Raw genomic sequence first — 22,763 nt, 5'->3', positions numbered from 1 at the left:
TCTTCCTTGGAGGTTTTCAAACAGAGGCTGGATGGTCATCTGTCATGGATGCTTTCGCTGAGATTCCTGCATTGCAAGGGGGTTGGACTAGAGGACCTTTGGGGTCCCTCCCAACTCTATGATTCTATGACAACACCCAGTGTCAGTGCTGACATCACTTACGCATTCCTCAGGGCATGCTATGTGTCATGCGCACGCTACACAGCTTGCACAATTGACATCAGTACCCCCTGCAGTCTGTGCACACGGCCACTGTGGAATTTTGAGGGGGCTGAACCTCCTCGAATTTTTGGGGGGCCTTGCCCCCCATGGCACCCCTGGCACTGGTTTCTTCAAAATACCTGTGGTGCTTTCTGACTCTCACTTGCAGCCCCTATCACCACCAGTCATTTTTCACCCAGTACAGTGGTACCTCAGGTTAAGAACTTAATTCGTTCTGGAGGTCCGTACTTAACCTGAAACTGTTCTTAACCTGAAGCACCACTTTAGCTAATGGGGCCTCCTGCTGCCGCCGCGCCGCCGGAGCATGATTTCTGTTCTCATCCTGAAGCAAAGTTCTTAACCCGAGGTACTATTTCTGGGTTAGCGGAGTCTGTAACCTGAAGCATCTACAACCTGAAGCGTCTGTAATCCGAGGTACCACTGTATTAGGGCATTTGCTTTTGAGTTAGCCAAACTGCATATTTGACCTAGTAAACATGCAGACGTGTTGCAACAATGTCTTTGGAGATTGTCCAGGTTCCATTTCTATCCAGACCTGTTACTGGAAGCCAGCTGATAACCAACATTTCCCAATTAACTCTTTATTCGGTTGTTTATGCCCATTTTATTGAGCAAAAGTCATCATAACCATACCCTTATTTCTCTACTCTGAATTACCTCCTCCTCAAGTTTCTTTCTCTGTTCAGGGATAGAGATAATGTGACACTTCAGATGTTGTTGGACTCAGGGAACAGGGAACTGTAAATGCTTTCGTTTGTACTGTGATGGAGCACGCGTGAAAGACTACCGTATTTTTCCGTGTATAAGACTATATTTTTCCTTCAATTTTTGAAGTTTAAAATAAGGGGTCGTCTTATACACGGATAGTGAATACAGTGGTACCTCGGGTTAAGAACTTAATTCGTTCCGGAGGTCTGTTGTTAACCTGAAACTGTTCTTAACCTGAAGCACCGCTTTAGCTAATGGGGCCTCCTGTTGCCACTGTGCTGCCACCGCACGATTTCTGTTCTCATCCTGAAGCAAAGTTTTTAACCCGAGGTAATATTTCTGGGTTAGTGGAGTCTGTAACCTGAAGTGTATGTAACCTGAAGTGTATGTAACCCAAGGTACCACTGTAGTGCAGTTTCTTAATTCTGAGTCCCAGTCTTATACCTGGGGAAGTCTTATACACAGAAAAATATGGTATATTTGAGTGACAGTGGCATGCCTGGGACCACACCTTTTCTGTGACATATCTATGATGTCTTGATGATCCTTCTGGAAATGTATTATGGGAAACTTTGGGAAACTTTAAAATACTGATGTAACCATTGTTCAGGGCTTCGGGCTTCTTCTCTTTGTGGTAGCGAGAAGTCTTGTCACAGCAATAAAGATCAGGTCTACAGGTTGCTGTTTTGGTTCTATCTCCTGGCTGAAGTCTCTTGCTTGTGACCCTTGACCTGAACCTATGGGAGCCAAGGTTAGGCAATTGTGGGGTGCTCCAAGGACTCCCTTACACAACTCTCATCGGCCCCAGGCAACATAACTGTCATATTCCAAGTGGATCTCCACAGAGCTTAGGGGCCCAGACCCAGGAAGTATAAGTCTCTCACCAACAAGGGTAGAGTTGCAGTGCGCAGCACACCGAACAAACCAAGACCAGGCACAGAGAATCAGGTACAAAATATGACCTGGAGACCAGAGCAGACAACAGTCCAAGGTCATTATCACAGGGGGCTCAGCAAGGAAGATCACAAATCAGGAAACAGACGCTTGTACTATTTCCCGCAACTGGAGGGTCTCAAGAAAGCTGCTGGTAGAGTTTCATGGGTTGCGTACCCATGAGTAGAGGCCACTTAACCATGACCCTCACAACGACCCTGGGGTGACAGAGCAGGTATGGGAAATCTTTAGCCCACCAGATGTTGTCAAGAGTGTGTGCAGGAGCCAGACCCTGTGACCAGTAGGGCTTCGCAGGACTGGAGAGGCAAGGCGCGGCCGCACAGGTGAGGCCGCTAGGTAACTCACTGGACCTGGTGGCAAGAGCGGGGAAGGGATATAAGGTCAGCATTTCTCTTCGGCTCTTTGCCACAGCAACACGCTTCCTGCCTTGCTACATTTGGCTTCTTGACTCCTTGCTTCCTGATCCTCAGACCCTTAACTCCTAGTTTCCTGACCCTCGGACCTTCGGCTTCTTGACTCCTGGTTTCCGGACTCCCCTTCCTGCTCCCACCCCGCCATCTTGCCCCCGGTCCCGACATCCTCAGCTGGGGCTTCAACCGCCCATAAACTGGACCATGACAGATGTTGAACTACAATTCCTATCCATCTCAGCATGCATAGCCATTGGCAAGAGGTGATAGAAACTGTATTTCAGTAGTATCAGGAGGGTCAGGGGTTCCTCACACCTGACGCAGAGGCCTGCTGTGTCACTGTCCAGCCTGGACCTAGACATTATGTCACCAGCATTCTAGTGGGCTGAGGGGTTCTTTAGGAGGCCTCTGAGGACTGTGTGTCTGGCACCAGTTCAGGGTTAAGCATGACAATAGCCAATGGTCAGGGGTAATCGGGTGGGCACCATCCCCATTGATTTTCCCTCCTAGATGTGTCGGTACAATGTGGATAGTGGAAAGCAGCAAAAAGCATTTTTAGAACACAGATAACAATGTGACATCTAGTAAAGGAAACCTCAGTAAAATAATTGACTGATAAGTGGTCACAAAGCCAGAAAAGAGGGAGAGATTGCCAACCTTCTTGGACCAGGGGGCAAAATGTGAATTTTGAGAGCATACTGCAGATGGCATTCACAAAACAGCTGCCCTGGGGAGGCCTGGCATAACACAAAATGAGAGAGAATGCAATTATTGCTGCTTCCCCTTGACTGCCACCATGAATGACCTGTTTCGGGAGAGGCACGGGTTTTTAAAAACACACAGATAAATCCTTGTGGTTTTTGACAGGCTTGCTAGTTTATTTTGAAATTGCCAGGTTGCTCCAACTCCTCCCCATTTACTGATTAAACATGGAGAGATTGCAAAAGGGCTTGGAAGGGGGCTCAGAGGATAAATACTGAGACAGTAACCTGCCTCTCCTGTTCCTCCAGATCACCATGGAGGGGACTGCTCTCTACCTGGTGGCTGCCCTCTTGGTCTCTTTCCCGACTTCTTCTCACAGCCAACTGTAAGTACAGGTTAGATTTCAGCAGTTCACACCAGCACCACATTTCTTAAGAAGTGGGGTACAAGCCCCACTTCTTTCAATGGTGCTCATTTCCATGTAGACACAGTTAGAATCGATGTCTTGGTGATGGGTCAATAGCCACTTCATTCATTCTGTCTTTAAGGTGCCGCAAAACTTTGTTTTTGCTACAAAATAAGGCCTCCGACTAAAGTAACGGGGGGGGGGAGAGGAGTGTGCTTTAAAAGGGACAAAGATGCCACAAGACAAACATATTTCAACACCCATGGGGGCACCAGGAGTGCCAACTTGAATAGAATATTGGGGAGGCCCCACATGACATGGTGAACACACACCATTTGAAGGCCAATGCCCATTAACTTGGGGGTCCTGGCACCCTCAAATATCTTATGGGGAGGTGAAGCCCCCTCGGCCCCTAGGAGTTGGCTCCTATGGGGGGCCATGCAAATGGGTCCTCAGAAGTGGTGGGCAATGATTAACAGTAGCAGAACTGCAAACAACTGCAAACGGTGAAATCCATTGCGCAAGGAGTGCCCACAACACATCCTGGCAGATGCAGCATGGAGGGGCTGTGATATGAAATTTAAATGCACCAAACAAACTCACTGCTGTGAGCTTTTTCTCCTCTGCAGCTACTCCCTCATCACCCCAAGCGTCCTGCGGGTAGAGACCGAAGAGACGATTGTGGTGGAGGCTCATGGGGCCAACTTTAGCGCAGAGGTCACCATCTCTGTCCATGACTTCCCACAGAAGAGAAACACCCTGTACATGGTCAAAACTCGCATAGAGTCAGCAAGTGGCATGATGGTGACCCCAACCATAAAGGTGGGTGCAGAGCGACGATTAGGGATGATGACATTTTGTGCGCTTCAGTCCTATACATGCAGAAATCATGCTGCAGTCCTATACACACTGAACCTGGTTGAACACAGTACTACCAGCATAGGACTGCACTGTGTGTCAGTTATTTTGGGGTGTCTATGTGTGCTTATAAGGGACGCGGGTGGTGCTGTGGTCTAAACCACAGACCCTAAGGCTTGCCGATCAGAAGGTCGGCAGTTCGAATCCCCACAATGGGGTGAGCTCCTGTTGCTCGGTCCCTGCTCCTGCCAACCTAGCAGTTCGAAAGCACAAAGTGCAAGTAAATAAATAGGTACCGCTCCGGCAGGGAGGTAAACGGCGTTTCCGTGTGCTGATCTGGTTCACCAGAAGCGGCTTAGTTATGCTGACCACATGACCGGAAGCTGTACGCTGGCTCCCTCAGCCAGTGAAGCGAGATGAGCGCTGCAACCCCAGAGTCATCCGTGACTGGACCTAATGGTCATGGGTCCCTTTACCTTTACCTTTACGTGTGCTTATAGTGCAATAGTGGATCATCAGACCTCAGTGTAACAGATGAGAAGAACCAGATTGTTAGTGTCTCTTATACAGCAGATCAGCTTTAGAAGTTAGTAAAATGCACCTTGAGGGTTTTTTTTGCAGGAAATCTGAATTTTGGTGAAAGAGCGAGATATACATTTAATACACAATAATAATTTCCATAGTTCTCAGTAAGCAACATAATTATTTCTCCTTTTTTGAAATCATTTTTATTTGGTTTTCCAAATACAAAATTTTAAATAGCAAATTCCCCCGAATCTCCAGACTTCCCCCCACCCCCTCCATGGGGTCCCATTTTAAACATTTACTACTACATATTCTTCGATACTCCAGTTTTTATATCAAACCATATTATCCATGGTAATTGTTATGCTACAAGCGAGTCAAAATCCTGCTAATGTTTCCATCTGTTTACAGTGGTCTCCTAAGCAACTTATAAATTTCCCCCATTCTTTTATAAAGTTTTCGTCCTCTTGGTTTTTGAGTTTTCCAGTCAGTTTTGTCATTTCAGCATAGTGCATCAGCTTGGTTTGCCACTCCTCTCTGGTACGGACTCTGTCTTCTTTCCATCTCTGGGCTAGTAGCACCTGTGCGCTTGTTGTTTCATACATAAAAAGCTTTTTTCTGTTCTTTTGGGATATCAGTACCTATAATTCCTAATAGAAAAGCTTCTGTTTTCTTAACATAGGTTATTTTAAACATTTTTTTTTTCATTTCATTGTATATCATCTCCCAGAAAGCTTTTATTACCTTACAAGTCCACCACATATGATAAAAGGTACCTTCTTTTTTCTTTACATTTCCAGCAGCTATCTGTACTTGTCCTATAAATTTTTGCCAACTTAGTAGGGGTTAAATACCACCGGCACACCATTTTCATATAACTTTATTTCAATTCACAACCTTGAATACTAATTACTTCTTTTAAATCCACATCTTATTTTTTAAAACCAGCATCACAAAAAACAGTGCACTTTCGCAACCTGAATGTGTTATTTCTCCCACCCCAATCTTACAAGAATTCTGTGAAGTTTTACTAGGCTGAGAATTAGCAACTGGTCACCTACTGAGCTCCATTAATGAGCAGGGATTTGAGTTTGCTACTATTTGCCTTGTAAGCAAAAACCAGGAGATATCCGATTTTTAGCTCCTGATTTGCCCCTGCAGGTTTCTGCCAATGATATGAAGAAGGGTTCCAAGCAAAAGCAGTATGTGATTGTTGTGGCCAAGTGTCGTCAGTTCACATTGGAGAGGATGGTTCTGGTCTCCTTCCACAGTGGATATCTCTTCATCCAGACAGATAAAACCATCTACACACCTGGGTCCAAAGGTAAAGCCTTCTGCTAGTCCCTCCCATAACATTATCTGGAACTGCAGGAGGGGTCTGGAGTGGATAACCTACTTGCAATCTGCAGATCTCTGCTGTTCCCTTGCCACCAGAGCTAGGAACGGATGATCCCCACCTCACACAACTGACAGTTAATGATGATGATGATGATGATGATGATGATGATGATAATAATTTATTTATACCCCGCGCTCCCCAGCCAAGACCGGGCTCAGGGAGGCTAACAACCAATGATAAAAACAAGTTGATTAAAATCCAATTTAAAAGATTAAGATACAACATTAAAACATTAGGGTGCAGCCTCATCACAGGAGGAGAAAGGAAAAAGAAAGAGGGGGAGGGAATCAAACTGATTGTAAGCCAAAGGCCAGGTGGAACAACTCCGTCTTACAGGCCCTGCGGAAGGAAATCAGATCCCGCAGGGCCCTGGTCTCATGAGACAGAGCGTTCCACCAGGCCGGGGCCAGTGTTGAAAAGGCCCTGGCTCTGGTTGAAGCCAATCTAACTTCCTTAGGGCCAGGGACCACTAGGGTGTTGCTATTTAGGGACCTTGAGGCTCTCTGTGGGGCATACCGGGAGAGGCGGTCCCGTAGGTACGAGGGTCCTAGGCCGTAAAAGGCTTTAAAGGTCAAAACCAGCACCTTGAACCTGACCCTGTACTCCACCGGGAGCCAGTGCAGCTTGAAAAGCACTGGGTGAATATGCTCCCATGGCAGAGACCCTGTGAGGAGCCTCGCTGCAGCATTCTGCACCCGCTGGAGTTTCTGGGACAGCTTCAAGGGCAGCCCCGCGTAGAGCGAATTACAGTAGTCAAGCCTGGAGGTGACCGTCTCATGGATCAAGTTGAAGTTCGTCTTAGAGAGACATACACATCACAACTCTTTTACCACTGGTAAACAGGTTTTGCACTTGTTAAAGAACCAGCAGACTCTCTTCTACCAAGACAATCATGGCAAGACAGAAGTACTGTTTTGGGGGGACAGGGGAGGGCAGGTGTGGGGGACGCCCTGGTCCTGAATGAGGTAACTGCCCCTGAAGGACCAGGTGTGCAGCCTGGGAGTCATTTTGGACTCACAGCTGGCCATGGAGGCACAGGTCAATTCTGTGTTCAGCTGCATCTGTGTTCACCCTATCTGCCCATGGACTGTCTTGCCAGAGTGATGCATGCTCTAGTTATCTCCCGCTTGAACTACTGCAATGAGCTCTACGTGGGGCTACCTTTGAAGGTGACCCAGAAACTACAACTAATCCAGAATGTGGCAGCTAGACTGGTGACTGGGAGTGGCTGCTGAGACCATATAACACTGGTCCTGAAAGATCTACATTGACCAGCGGCGTAGCGTGGGTTGTCAGCACCCGGTGCAAGGCAAGTAATTTGCGCCCCCTAACCCCTAACCTGCCGCCGCTGCCAGCTTCTTGCTGCTGCCTGGTCTGGTCTGGTGTGGTTCCCTCCCGCACTCAGCGCTGCGCTGGGCGGCCGCTGCACTGTCCCTCCCCCAGATAGTCCCTCGCTCTCTCTCCGCACCGCACGCCTGGCACCCACCCCCTCCACAGTGGGCGGCGACCCAGCGGCTCGGATCGGATTCGCACAGCCAGCACTGCAGTGAGAGAAAGTGAGTGAGCCAGGTAGGGGCAGAGAGCTGCGAGTGCGAGCGTGCCCCCCCCCCAGATGTTGCGCCCGGTGCGGCCGGCCCCCCTGCACCCCCACGCTACGCCACTGACATTGACTCCCATTACTCAGAGCCATAGCTAGGTGATCTTGTGCCCCTGGCAGAACCGTCCAGATTGCGCCCCCCAGCCATGGACAAATTAGCTCTTCTTTCGGCCTCTCCTCCAACCCCCCCCCCCACCCATTCAAATCACCCTCTATTTAAAGCCTTTTCTTATGAGGCAATAATTGATATTTTTTATTTACAGACATATTTATGGAAATATTTTTAGCTGATTTTGCGCCCCCCCCAATCGCCTGCGCCCCTGGCAGGGGCCCACCTCACCACCCCTTAGCTACAGCCCTGCCAGTACATTTCCAAGCGCAATTGGGCGAAATACGTTGGAACCGCTTACAACAACTTCACATTTGCTTAACTATTTGTAAAAAAAAAAACACTTGAGAGAGTTTATGTTGCAAAGAGTGTTTGTTTCCTGACTGGTGACACTTTACATTAGAAATATAAACTGTGTTCTAGTCAGTTTAACTTATCCTGATCAAGTAAGCCCAACTCCCATAGTTCTCCTGTGTAGGATCTAGAGATCTCCAGCAAATACCGTATTTTCCCGTGTATAAGACTAGGTTTTTTTTAAACCAAAATTTAGGTTTAAAATTGGGGCTGATCTTATACACAGGTAGTGCTGAGGGATGTTTTCTTAATTTGGAGTCCCCCCAAATAGTCTTATAGATGGAAAATTCAGTAATTATCAGCATTCTTAAAATATTGCTGTTCAATGAGTGCTTTGAGGGAAGACATGAAATTTTGTCAAACCAAATGTACAGGGTATATGACAAACATCTTCTCTTCTTTCTCAGTGCACTACCGTATCTTTTCTGTGAATCACAAAATGCAGATTTTGGATAAGCCTGTGATTGTCGAGTTTGAGGTGAGTCGTTCGTGTATGTGTCCTTGTGGTGGGTACAGTGAGAGCCATTTTCATTGGAGAAATGTTGGAGAGTATGCTTTATGGCTGAGCAAAGATTTGCTGGTCTCGATCCAGTGCTCTATTTAGCGCATCATATCTGGTCTCCTCATCTCGATGGTGCACAACTTGTGTGGACACAAGCTCTTGTGCTCCATAAGAACTCTTGCACTATGGCAGGGCTGGATTTCGGTTTGATGATGCTCTAAGTTACTGAAGGTAATGGGGCCCTTTATATGTCCAGCTGTCCTTCGTTAACAACAAATTGTTGCTGTTTTTTGTGTTGAATATATGCTATATAGTAATTTATGGACCTAATAGGTGTCTAAAGCCATTTGCACATAACAAAACATGTATTTTATCAAAGTAATTCTTGAACTGAAATACAATTAAGAAGAAGTATATTAATAATGAAATAATTATTAAGCTCTAAATGTATGTAGGTTTTATTTTATTTGTTTTTTATCTTATATTTTTGAAATGTACATCCAGGTTTTTTCCCCTTTAAATTTTTTTGGGGCCCCCAAGAGAGTGGGGCCCTAAGCTATAGCTTGTTTAGCTTATACGTAAATCCGGCACTGCACTATGGAATACAAATATTAAGTGCCAGCGTTTTTATTATTACTTTTCCAACATCCCTTTAAATATACTTTTCCTCTTTCAGACACCTGAAGGAATTGTTGTCAGGCAGTCATTCATCAATCCTACTTCAAGAAACTTCCAACCTCACCCCTTACCAGAGATTGTCAGGTATTTGGCCATGAATATTACCTCAAACTTAAGGGACACAGGTGCTGCTGTGGTCTAAACCACAGAGCCTAGGGCTTGCTGATCAGAAGGTTAGTGGTTTGAATCCTCGCGAGGGGTGACCTCCCGTTCCTGGGTCCCTGCTCCTGCCAACCTAGCAGTTCGAAAGCACACCAAAAATGTTCAAGTAGATAAATAGGTACCGCTCTGGCGGGAAGGTAAATGGCGTTTCCGTGCACTGCTCTGGTTCGCCAGAAGCGGCTTAGTCATGCTGGCCACATGACCCGGAAACTGTACGCCAGCTCCCTCGGCCAATAAAGTGAGGTGAGCACCGCAACCCCAGAGTCGTCTGCGACTGGACCTGGCGGTCAGGGGTCCCTTTACCTTTATTACCTCAAACCAAATTTGTACACAGGACTGTTTTTTTTCAGCCAGAACGTGCCTGAACTCAGTTCCCGCCCCTCTCAGGTTGGTGCCATTGCCATTCTAAGAGAACGAGGGAGGTCTTCATGGTGGGTTCCAGCACCTATTTTTCTAGGAAAAAATAGCACTGTTTGTACAGAAAGTGAGCTGAAACAGCAATAGGCAAAGAAAGCACATCAATGATGAATTAATGATGTAAGGAGGGAGCTGCAGCCCAGGATAGGAAAAGAGGTAGTAAGGGAACATCTAGCTACTTTAAATGAATTCAGGGCCTGATAAGCTGCAACCAAGGGTACTAAAAGGAGCTTGCAGATGTATGTTCCTGCCCACTTTGGCAAACTGAGCCCCCCACTGTAGCAGAATCATCCCCCTCCCTCAGCCACGGTGCGTTTCTCTACTGGCCTCCAGACAGGACCCTAAACACCATTTTAATTCCAACCACCATTGGGGGGAATGAGCATTAAGGGACATAGACTACATCCTAACCTCACCCATGGTGAGAAGAGGCCCTGCAGCCGATTCTGATTTCACCTTTAATATCATGAGTTGACAAAGCAGAAGCAGTGAAGATTCCTTCCTTTTCCTTCTCTAGTTTGGGGACCTGGAAAATTGTGGCCAAGTATCAAGATTCCCCACAGGAGACCTTCAGCACGCAATTTGACGTCAAGGAATATGGTAAAGAGGACCATCTCTGCTTAGCACTTTTCCTGGTTCATCACAGGCATTGTTTCCTCTTTAATCCCTTGGAAGACGCCCTTTGGTTCTTCAGCTCTGCTTTGGGATTGCTCATTGAAATATACTCGGAGTCCAGTGTGGATTTCATGCTCTTTATTCAACTCATAGTAATGAGGAATGGAACTTCCCCCGAAATGTCTGCTTTATATACGTTATTTACACAATGGGCCCCATGTGATTGGCTAGTTCCGGGATTCTCCTGTAGGCCAATCAGGTTGCAGATTCACTTCCACCTGGAGTTGGATTGGGTGGCTCCTGCGGACCAGTCAGTCTGCTGCCTTCTGGATCCTATTGTTCTAGGACCAATCAGACTGCTGCAATTTGGATCCTATTCAACTCAGTACATAACACTCATACTTTTCAAATTGCAGACACTGTCCTAAAAAGTCACATCTCTCCTCAAATATTTATATGTTCTTCTTCCCCTATTTTTTTCTTTAGTATTGCCAAGCTTCGAAGTCATAGTGGAGCCATCGGCTAAATTTTATTACATTGACAGCAACAGGGATTTCAGAGTGTCTATCACTGCAAGGTGGGTGTCTGCAACTGTGGGAAGGTAAAGACGAGGTATTACCTGCGTGAAATAAAATTAACATATCTAGAATTAATAGCATAGCAGGGAGCAGCTGTGCCCACTGAAGGTGGCAGAGGTGCCGTCACCCCCTCAATATTCCTTACCAGGGGGTTTAGCCATCCCATTAGTGAGGGGCGGGGGTGGTTGAACCACAGAGCCAAACACAGCGCAGCATCAAAGGCACTGTGCAGCAATCAAAGCCATTGAAGCTGCGCGACTCTGGGCAAGGCCTCCTCCCGACGATGTGCGTGTGTCGCGTCCCACATTGGGTGTGTGATGTCACAGGCGCATACCAATCTTTGCCTCAGGGTAGCACCTCTGGCGGGGTGTTAATAGCAGCGCTCTCTCTCTCTCTCTCTCTCTCTCTCTCTCTCTCTCTCTGTGTGTGTATGTGTGTGTGTTTGTGCATGGTTTATGTTGGGATCCCAGCACAGGAGGAAAGTTTTTCGGTGTGATGTGAGCGCAAAAGCCCTTTCTCTCCTTGTTATTCCCAGCAATTGTTACTGAGAAGTAGGGTGCCTCTAACAGATAGCCCTTTCCTTTTTTAATTTGGCCCTTATTTTCATGGAACTTTGAAGTGTCAGGCATAGCTCTAATGGCTTTAGCCCAAACGTAGCAGAGTTTTCCTGCACAGCGAAGAAGCTAGTCGAGGTGGAAATGACTAGTCAGCTAGACTCAGAATAACTATTTACAGGATTTATTAAAAGGAAAAATAAAACCAGCAGAGTTTCTGCATACAAAACAAAGCAAAATAAATCCTTTCTCTCTCTCTCTCTCTCTCTCTCTCTCTCTCTCTCTCTCTCTCTCTCTCATAACCATACACAGCACTTCTACTCCTACTCCTAACACCAAACTGTGCTAGCATTTCTAGATAACAGAGTTGAGTGCTGGTCGTTAACCAATCAGAGTAAGTAGTTTCTAGGTCAAGCAGACCTTGGCTTTCTGCCAAGAGTAAATTGACACTGCCTTGAGTTAATTGTGTGAAGCCAGAATCTGTAAGTTCCCATGAGAATCAATTAACAGAAACTGAACATATTTGTCGTTGGATTTTGTTGTTTTAGGTTCCTCTATGGGAAGAGTGTGGAGGGTATGGCCTTTGTCCTCTTTGGAGTGAAAGTGGATGGTGTCAAACACAGCATTCCAGACTCACTCCAGAGAATTCAGGTAGGGTGTGTTTATGTGTGTGTGTGTACTCTCTCTCTCTCTCACATACACACATGTACAAACACATGTATCACTTGGCTTACCTCCCATTTTCCTTTTCAGATGAGTAATGGAGAAGGGGAAGGAATCCTGAGGAGAGATATCCTTCAGACCCGATTTCACAACCTCAACAATCTTATTGGGCACTCCCTCTATGTCTCTGTGACAGTGATGACAGAGTCAGGTGAGTGTCAGTCTGAAAACCAGATGGAATAGGGTGGAATTTTATTATTCATTAAATTTTTATACCGCCCTCCTTCTGAGGATCACAGGGCGGTTTGCAATATAGATAGACAAAAATACACAACATAGTAACAAACAAAATACCTCTCCCTGCCCCTGCAGTTTAAAAGGCCATAGATTGTTTAATTAGCTGAAGGCTTGGGAGGAGAGGAATATTTTCGCCGGGCACCTAAAGATATGTGTTGAAGGTACCAGGCGAGCCTGTCTAGGGAGAGCGATTCACAAGCGGGGAGCCAGTGCAGAACTCTCGTGTGTCACCGTCTTGGTACCTCTTGTGAATGTTGGAGTCTGACTAACCTGCCGCAGTTCATAATGTTGCTTTGAGACTATTCAGCCCCTTCTGATTTGGATTTTTACAGCCAGACATTTTATTATGTGACATTATGAAGCCAAAATATTTAATCTTGCAAAGAAATAATCTTCACCCAACTCCTGGAAAGAAAAATATATTAGACCTGTATTTTGCTGCCTGCGATGAAGAAGGTCAAATGATGCTCTCTACCTTGCCATTAGGGTTGGGATTTTAAAGAGCCTTGCTGTATCATTTAGACACCAATTCCTGCCTTCATTTATCCCTTTACAAGGCTGCAATCCCTAGTCACGCTTTTCTGAAAGTAGGTCCCTTTGAACTCAGTGGAATTTACTTCTGAGTAGACCTACATTGGCTTCTCCAAGGTATCTTATTATTTTTAATGATTTTAACTATTTAGTTACTGAAATTTTCAAGTGGTGTACTGTACATAAAAATGACAAAAAAGCATACAGTGGATAAAACTAATTAAAATTCATCGTAAAAACAGAAAACCTCCTTTAAATGCCTGCTGAAAGGCTCTGAAACAATTGGAAGATTTCTCTCTCCCTGTCAAGCAGCTTGGCTTCATTTTTTCCTCTGAGTCCGCTCTTCTCCTTCCTGCAGGCAGCGACATGGTGGTGACTGAGCGATCTGGCATCAGCCTTGTGACATCGCCCTATCAGATCCACTTCACGAAAACCCCCAAGTACTTCAAGCCGGGGATGCCCTTTGAACTGATGGTAATGTTCACCTGAGTCTATCTTCCTTTCATGGCCCAGTCCCAGGCTCTTGGAAATCCACAGAAGCGAACATAAGGAGCTGTGGGAAATCTCTTAAATCCACGGATGTCTTGGGAAAAGTGGTGTTGGCTCTGCAGAGATGGCTGCATCTCACGCTCATTCACCTCTTCCTTCTCAATTGCTTAGGTGTTTGTCACCAATCCTGATGGCTCCCCAGCTTCCCGTGTACCTGTGGTGACAGAGCCAATTGGAGCTGATGGAACCACCCAGAATGATGGGACAGCCAAGCTGATCCTGAACACGCCAGCAAACAGCCAAGAGCTCAGAATCACAGTGAGTCCCCCTGAGGCCCTGCCAGGTTCCCTTCAAATGCATGAATTGTGCTATTGGCAGTTCCTGTGTGTATCTTCTGCACACAGAATCAAAGCAACTGTTCATGGGGGTACTTAGGGATTTTTAAGGAAGGGTCCATAGCTCAGTGCATAGAGTGTTTTGTTAGCCCAAAAATGGGAAGTGAGCGAGGTCCCAACCAAAGAGGATTGACAACTTAAGTTGACAGAATATGCACAACTTACAGATTTAACATATAGAATAAGAGAGCAAGAAGAACATACGTTTAAGGAAGACTGCAAAACATGTATTCAGTATATGGAAAATAACTATACAGCTGAAAACGCTGGCAGCTTTAAGATGAATTCAACAGAGTAAATAATTTTTGATGAATGTAAAAGTGGAAAACTGATTTGAATGGTTATACAGTGGTACCTCGGGTTACAGACGCTTCAGGTTAGACGCTTCAGGTTACAGATTCCACTAACCCAGAAATAGTACCTCAGGTTAAGAACTTTGCTTCAGGATGAGGCCCCATTAGCTAAAGTGGTACCTCAGGTTAAGAACAGTTTCAGTTTAAGAACGGACCTCCAGAATGAATTACCGTATTTTTTGCACCATAACACTCACTTTTTTCCTCCTAGAAAGTAAGGGAAAATGTCTGTGCGTGTTATGGAGGGAATGCCCACGGGTGGCATGCCTACGGATTTTCCTCCTCTAAAAACTATGTGCGTGTTATGGTTGGGTGCGTGTTATAGAGCGAAAAATACGGTAAGTTCTTAACCCGAGGTACCACTGTAGTAAAATATGCAGGGATGTATGATATGTAAAATGAACCATGGGAAGAGAAGAAGGGAACCATTGGATATTTTAAAGTTTGTAAAATGTTTATTTGAAATTGTAAAATTGAAAATTTAATAAAAATTATTAAAATAAAAAGTACTGGGAAACAGACCGGGAAAGTGTGGACCTGTACCTAGAAAGCACAGGGCAAAAGTGTGGATAAGCCCCTAGATAACTTTTTCCACTTTCCACTTTCTGTAGGTAAAAACCAAAGATCCCCAACTTTTAAATGAACGCCAAGCAACCAAGACCATGATAGCTACAGCATACCAGACCCAAGGAGGATCTGGAAATTATCTCCATTTGGCAGTCACAGCTATGGAGCTGAAGGCTGGAGACAACTTGCCTATCAATTTCAATCTGAAGAGCAACAACCAAGAAGTGCTGGATCAGATCCAATATTTCACCTATATGGTAAGTACTGGGCAGAATGGAAGCCTGAAAGCCAAGTCTCTATACGCCTGTTAATACTGAAGGTGGTGAGAGAGGTGTCTAGTCCTCATGGAAAAACAGGTTTCAGCAGTCTTTCCTACAGCACCTGCCTTCTTGCTTTGGGTTAAGCTTCACATTACAATGGCACTTATAAAGGCATTCCCCAGAGATGGAAGGGAGACAAAGTCCCGACCTGAGAAGAATGGCTGATAAAGATGATGGATTAGGCCAAAATGGCAAAAATGACTGGGAAGATCAGAAATCAAGAAGATAGAAATTTTACTAAAGAATGGGACAAATTTATAATTTACCTCAGAGAGCACTGTAAACAACTAAAAACTTTGGCAGGACTGTAACAACACTTGTAATGTAACAAGAACAATGGGAAAACACGGATTTTTAAGAAAATGGAGAATTTTAAATATTGCAGTTAAAAGAAAAGAAAAGAATGCAGACGGAACCCATAGAGGGGCAGAGGGAAGTCCAAGGATTCATGGAATCCTATATGTAAATTGTGAAAACCAATAAAAAATGTAAAAAGAAGAAGAAAGGTATCCCCCAAAACAAACTTTTCCATGTCGCTGTGCTCCATGAGGTGAAAAACATTTGCATTACACTTGTTATGTGAGTTAGCCCAATTGCATGGAGTTTTGTTCAAACCAATCTATGCTTGCTAACCTGCTTCATGTTAAACAGGATGTCTTGTTCACCACCAGATCTTGACGAAGGGGAAAATGTTCAAGGTTGGGAGGCAGCGCAGAGAAGCAGGACAGAATTTGGTGACCTTTTCCTTGCCCATCACCCCAGAGCTCATTCCTTCCTTCCGGATTGTGGCTTACTACCAAGTGGGGAACAGTGAGATTGTGGCTGACTCTGTCTGGATGGATGTGAAGGACACCTGCATGGGAACGGTAGGTCAATCTTCTCATGGATTTCCCGTAACAGTGCAAGCTATTGCCGAAGTGCAATAAATTCACTTCCCTCCAACCCCACCCCATCACTCACTGTTTTTAAGAGCATTTGGAATGAGAGTCCTCTCACAGTTTTGTTTCACTTTGGGTTAGAAAATGAGTAGAACCTTACAATGTACGTGCAAATGTTTTAACCCATAATAACTAAAATGGGAGGGGGGAAAGAAATTCAGCTCATATTTCAATGCAAAACCACTGAATCTGTCCAATCTGAAACCAATATGAGAACCAAAACGCAGCTATTCTTTGAAATTTGCATTTCTCTGAAAGTTCTCAGGCACTTCTCCAACCAAATAATGCATCCACAGAGGTGTTATATTAGAGGAATGTGTGCATATGATACAGATATTTGTGGGAAAGGACATAATATATAAAAAACCAGCATATTAAATTTGTTATATTCCTGCAAAAAATGTGCATTTTAGGAAAAATTGCATATAAAAATGTGCACATGTATGTATGCACATATTGGGAGGAATTATGAATTGCCATGAGGTATTTTAAAAGGTACAATTACAGAAAATTAAATTTAATATTAGAAAAATGATAAACTCGGAGAAACAAAAATATACAAATTCTTCCATCCTACCAAATATGTGTTTCTTCACACATACAAAAAAAAGAACACCTGTCATCGTACAGCCCCCTTCATTGGAGGATTTGTACTGTGGTCTAAACCACAGAGCCTAGGGCTTGCCGATCAGAAGGCTGGTGGTTCGAATCCCCGTGACGGGGTGAGCTCCCGTTGCTCGGTGCCAGCTCCTGCCAACCTAGCAATTCAAAAGCACGTCAAAGTGCAAGTAGATAAATAGGTACCACTCTGGTGGGAAGGTAAACGGTGTTTCCGTGTGCTGCTTTGGTTCGCCAGAAGTGGCTTAGTCATGCTGGCCACATGACTGTACGTCGGCTCCCTCAGCCAGTAAAGCGAGATGAGCGCCTCAACCCAGCGGCGTAGCGTGGGTTATCAGCACCCGGGGCAAGGCAAGTAATTTGCGCCCCCTAACCGGGGGCAAGGCAATTAATTTGCGCCCCCTAACCCAGGGCAAGGCAAGTACAGTAATTTACTCTCCCAAGCAGCAGCAGCGAGGCTTCTCTTTCCCCCGCGCTCTCCTGGAGCTGCCTCTTTTCTTTCCTTTTTTCCCCTTTCTCCAAGGCTTTTCGCTTTCTCTCCTTAAGTGATTCCTCCTCCACACCGCAGCGTTTCCTGGCTGCTTCCCCCCCCCTTCCCCTCTCTCTCCTCCTCGCTCTGCTTGCCTTGCCCTGCCCTGCCCTGCCTGAGGGCGCCCTGAGGAGACTCCGCTCTCCTTTTTGACCAGGCGAGGTGGAAAAGTCTCTTCCTGCCCCCTCGCCAGACTCCCTGCTCGGCTCAGCTCACTAGCCAGGCGGCCAGTGGAGAGAGAGCCGCAATTACCATAAAGCTCCTCTCCCTCTGCTTCGCCAAGCTGTCAAAGCCCCGGCAGCAGCGGCAACGGCAGCAGCAGGCACAGCCAGACCCCCGCCAGCCAGCCCGCCCGCCCGCCCGCCCGGCTTCCTCTCCTTTTTTTGCCCGCGGCAGAAGGCTTCGCTCTCCCCCTTCCGCGACCTCCTCGCCAAGCCGAGCGAGTGCGGGCTCCCTAACCCGTGGATTTTAGTAGGGGCAGAGAGCTGCTAGTGCGAGTAACGTATAGTTAGCAGAGTAAAAACTTAAACACATTGCAGGATTCCCCCAAAATAGACCAGAGGCAATTGTATTTCATCCAGTAGAGCTATACTGCTACTGAAGGTGAATGAGCATAATGGTCACAAATCCAATACATTCAGGATTGGCACTGTCCAGAAGAAATCCAGTTGCAGCAGACTTAACTTAAACCTACAACTACTTATAATTATAAACTTTAACACTATATACGGAACACCACACCAGAAGGAAAAGAGATGGAATGAGAGAATGAAACCCAGGCTCCTTCTTGCCTCACTGTTATAGTCAGCATGACCTTGACAAAAAGAGATAACAGAACCAGTTTAAGCCTTCTCAGAAGGAATATCAGTAACCTTCTGCTTGCTTCTTTCACACAGAGAAGCTTCCAGAATTCTCTTGAATTTATTAGAATAGGAAAGATCCCTGCACATCAGATCAATACTTTCTACACCAAGACATTCAAACTGAGAGTTTGTTTCTACTCTTTTAAATGTCAACAAGGAGAAATAGCAGAGATGGGTACAAAACAGAAGCTAACACTAAAATGCTAACATAACAAAGTTTTCCTCAGCTCTCTTCTTGCTATACTAAAACCTTGCTTTAAACTGCCACTTTTCCTCCTCAGTGGGTCATCCCCCCCCCACACCGCTGCTGCTATCTCTACTCAACCTTGGCCATTGTTGAAAACCAACCTTTTCCTGTCAGCGTGTCTCCATCCCTGCCTCTGCTTCCTTTCCTCAGCTGCCATGTGTGTGTGAGATAAAGGATTCAGAGCCCTCAAATATTCCATAGTAATTTCACAGAATGTATTTCCTGGCATCATATGCTGTCTTCAACATGAAGTTCCAGATTCAGTCAAGTAATTTAGAACAGGTATTTTATTAACAGGCAAACATCCATAGATATAGAACTGAACTGAACCTTCTCTAAATGAACAGGCTAACTGACAGGCTTGATTTTAAGATTACAGTATGTTCATCTTAAGTATATCCAATTTATGTGCTCCAAATGTCACTGTTTACCAGGTTGCACAGTGTTGATTGACTGTCTGATCAGGAAGCTACCCTTTGCTTGTCCCCTTGTTCAGCTCTCGGAGAAGGAAACGTAGGGGAGATTGGCAAAGTATCTTTACAAATATTTAATATGTAATAATATACTATATACTATATATTATATATTACATATTACATATAACATATAATATATTATATATAATAGCGATTCTTCTTCGCTCCCAAGACAGTCATTCAAGCACTTTCCCTGCCACAGAACTGAACTTCTTTGTTGCCTTGTTCAAGCAGCTGGTTGTGAAAGGAGAACATCGGGAAGATGACCAGATTCACGAGCCAGGAGATCAAGTGGCTATCAAACTCGAAGGAGATGCAAATGCTTGGGTTGGTCTTGTGGCTGTGGACAAAGGAGTCTATGTGCTTAACAAGAAGTACAAGTTTACACAAAGCAAGGTGAGGCCGAGAACGATGCATGATGATACAAGAATGTACAAAATTCAGTTGGTAAAGGCACATTCACCAGGGCAGGGGCTGTTGGAGATTGATTGGGAAATGTACGCAATTACTTCTTCATGTAAGAATTATGTGCACGTTCTCCATGAGGCCTGGATGAATGTGCACAATGGTGGATTGTGATGTACATTAACCATTCACCTTACATTTCCCCTTAACGTTTATTGATTGATTTCCCCCTCTCATACTGTGCCTCCTCCATGTCAGATATGGGACTCAGTGGAAAAGAGGGACATTGGATGTACAGCCGGCAGTGGTAGGAACAATCTGGGGGTGTTTGAAGATGCTGGACTTGCTCTGGTGACCAGCAATAAGCTTTCCACGCAACAGAGAACAGGTATTATTGGGGAGGGTGTTGGTGCCGGTGAGATGGCAAAGGAGTGAGAAAGACCTTTCACCTAAGAGCAGGGCCTAGACCAGCGGTTCTCAACCTGTGGGTCCCCAGATGTTGTTAGACTACAACTCCCATCATCCCTGACCACTGGTCATGCTGGCTAGGGATGATGGGAGTTGTAGTCCAACAGCATCTGGGGACCCACAAGTTGAGAAACACTGGCCTAGACTCTTTTCTGGCTCAAGTGCTAGCATGGCATTGTCTGCAGGTTATGCCCCAGGATGCCAGACAGGGGGTGGGGTGGGGGTGCAGGTTCTTGGACTGAACTGTCCCACTACTCCCCACTGTGTGATATGTCAATACACATGACAAATCTCAAAAGACTGCTATTTCTAAGAAACAGCTTCAACAACCAGGACAATCAGCAACACCCTACATTGCACCCCTTGTAAGAAGTCTTAATGAGAAATGGCAACTATCAGGAGTTCATTGTCACATGTGTAACATGTAGTTAAGCCTTACATCATAGGACTCAGTGGGAACCACTTTTACGTAAACATGCATAAGGTCAATCTCCATAGGTATTAGAATTCAGCGGTACTAACAGCTTATTTCAGTTCCAAACAATTAGTTCCTGTTCCTCCCTTTTCTACTCCAGATCCAAAGTGTCCTCAGCCTGCAACACGCCGACGCCGCTCTGTACAGCTCATTGAATCTAAAGCAAGTAAAGGTATGTGATGCATGGCAAAGGCTTCATCTGCAAAAATGGATGCAGTGGTGCCCCGCAAGACGAATGCCTCGCAAGACGGAAAACCCGCTAGACGAAAGGGTTTTCCGTTTTTGAGCTGCTTTGCAAGACGATTTTCCCTATGGGCTTGCTTTGCAAGACGAAAACGTCTTGCAAGTGTTCCGATTTTTTCCCGCTCCCCCCCCCTTTTCTAAGCCGCTAATAGCCTTTTAGCCGCTAATCCGCTAAGCCTTTAATAGCCGCTAATAGCCTTTTAGCCGCTAATCCGCTAAGCCTTTAATAGCTGCTAATAGCCTTTTAGCCGCTAATCCACTAAGACTTTAATAGCCGCTAAGCCTTTAATAGCCGCTAAACCGCTAATAGCGCTAATCCGCTAAGCCGCTAATAGGGTTGCTTCGCAAGACGAAAAAAGCGCTAGACGAAGAGACTCGCGGAACAGATTAATTTCGTCTTGCGAGGCACCACTATAATTTTGCAATCATTGAACATGAATTCCAGCTCTTCAAAATCTCTCATTCAGCTGCCAAATGAGCCCATTGATTTCCACACGAGTATTAATGAACATTGTCAATGCCAACTTGTTAAATAAATCCAACGAAATTAATGACACTCTTTCTGAACCCAGAACATATTTAACAATGATTTCTTATACTAACATTGCTCCGTTCATTGTCTTTGTTTTGGAGTGATGGTAGGCATTCACATTTATTGTGATGCACTAGTCCTAGATACTGCTGAGTTCCAGAAGAGGGGAAAAATCTTTCAGAAATATTGTAATTTGGAGATGTGATTTTAACTGACCTGACCTCAGAGGTTTCAGAAAGAGATTCAGTGCCCGTTTCCTCAGGAGAGATGGTGGATTGGAGTGGTGTCAAAACAGCTTCCTCGTTCTGCTGAGCCACGTGGTCAGAATCAATTCACTCTACAATGGCTAACAAATCAATACTTAGCCTTTAGGCTTCCTAAAACGCAATCCCTCTTGGCAAAGTTTTATTCCCCATCCAACAGCTTCACTCTTTCAGGCATTCCTGGCATATGCCACCCTTTCTCAACTTCTGGGCCTTAGATGTTGTTGGACTACAACTTCCATAATCCCTGACCGCTGGTTGTGCTAGCTAGGGATGATGGGAGTTGTAGTCCATAAACATCTGGGGACCCAAGGCTGAGAAACACTGCCTTATATGCTCCACCATCTCACCACCACCAGGAGAATCCAAAACAATAACATTCATAGCATTTATTTGCACTAGGGGCTGCGCATCTGCTTATCTTGCTTACCAGCCCCACCTACCCCCCACCCCCACTTGCCAACTCTCCCACTTCCTTTACACCTCACTCAACCCCTATCTCCTCACAGTTTACCTTACCCCCTCATACCCACGATCTCCAGTCGCTGCCACCACTGGAGAGGGGAGACAGAAAGAAGCCCCTCCATTGCTTCTGCCAGTGGCAGCAGTGATGACAAGGAGAGCATGATAACACCTTCTTGGGCTTCTCACTGCCTGGCCTACCCGACTGCTCACTTGGCCTGCTTGTATGCCTCCCTGGACTGCCTGCCTCCTATTGGCAGCCATGCAAACTACAGCATGACAACATCCTTATATTCTTACTATAGAATAAGATAACAGCTTTCTTCTGATGCCTGTTGTGAGTAGCAGAACAACAGTGGTATGGGAAACATTCTTTGATATTTCACATGTTGTTTGCATATTTCAGCTGGCCAATTTCAGAATCGGACACTAAGGAAGTGCTGTGAAGATGGCATGCATGAGAACCCCATGGGCTACAGCTGTGAAAAGCGTATACAATACATTGTCGATCAGATTGAGTGCCAGACTGTTTTCCTTGAATGTTGTTGCTTCATCAGAGACATATTGAATGAGAATGAGCGGGATGAAGAACTGATATTGGCAAGAAGCAAGTAGATTATTATTATTATTATTATTATTATTATTATTATTATTATTAATTCAGAGGCACACTATTGGGGAGATGGTAAGTAAGTCTCTCAGAACACTATGGAAGGGCTGCAAAACCCTTTGTTACTTATGTGATCCCATTGCCCTATCTGACACTTTCTGCTTATGTAAAGATTGGGCCCTGGTCTGAGAAGACTGCAGATTTGACAGAAGGGAAGGGAATGAGAGAGGGGTGAAAGGAGTGAAGAGAAAGCAGAAGGATATGAGAAG

The 22,763-nt window shown here is 45.3% G+C and overlaps 1 protein-coding gene across 1 annotated transcript in view; it reads left to right on the top strand.

Moving 5' to 3' along the window:
• Positions 1-3,227: 3,227 nt before the first annotated feature.
• Positions 3,228-22,763, top strand: part of LOC310696847 (A.superbus venom factor 1-like) — a 56,072-nt gene continuing 36,536 nt past the window's right edge. The window contains exons 1-17 of the mRNA XM_083482895.1: positions 3,228-3,381; positions 4,032-4,224; positions 5,947-6,109; positions 8,652-8,722; positions 9,423-9,508; positions 10,521-10,603; positions 11,105-11,195; positions 12,299-12,401; positions 12,504-12,624; positions 13,600-13,715; positions 13,902-14,048; positions 15,090-15,302; positions 16,037-16,231; positions 19,271-19,432; positions 19,700-19,829; positions 20,485-20,556; positions 22,291-22,491. Coding sequence (XP_083339021.1) covers positions 3,311-3,381; positions 4,032-4,224; positions 5,947-6,109; positions 8,652-8,722; positions 9,423-9,508; positions 10,521-10,603; positions 11,105-11,195; positions 12,299-12,401; positions 12,504-12,624; positions 13,600-13,715; positions 13,902-14,048; positions 15,090-15,302; positions 16,037-16,231; positions 19,271-19,432; positions 19,700-19,829; positions 20,485-20,556; positions 22,291-22,491 — 2,218 coding nt within the window. The 5' untranslated portion in view covers positions 3,228-3,310. The remainder of the gene's footprint in view (positions 3,382-4,031; positions 4,225-5,946; positions 6,110-8,651; positions 8,723-9,422; positions 9,509-10,520; positions 10,604-11,104; positions 11,196-12,298; positions 12,402-12,503; positions 12,625-13,599; positions 13,716-13,901; positions 14,049-15,089; positions 15,303-16,036; positions 16,232-19,270; positions 19,433-19,699; positions 19,830-20,484; positions 20,557-22,290; positions 22,492-22,763) is intronic.

Source organism: Podarcis liolepis (genome assembly GCF_965112155.1).
Source record: "Podarcis liolepis genome assembly, chromosome: 17".
Classification (NCBI taxonomy): domain Eukaryota; kingdom Metazoa; phylum Chordata; class Lepidosauria; order Squamata; family Lacertidae; genus Podarcis; species Podarcis liolepis.
This window is presented reverse-complemented; position numbering and strand designations above follow the sequence as displayed.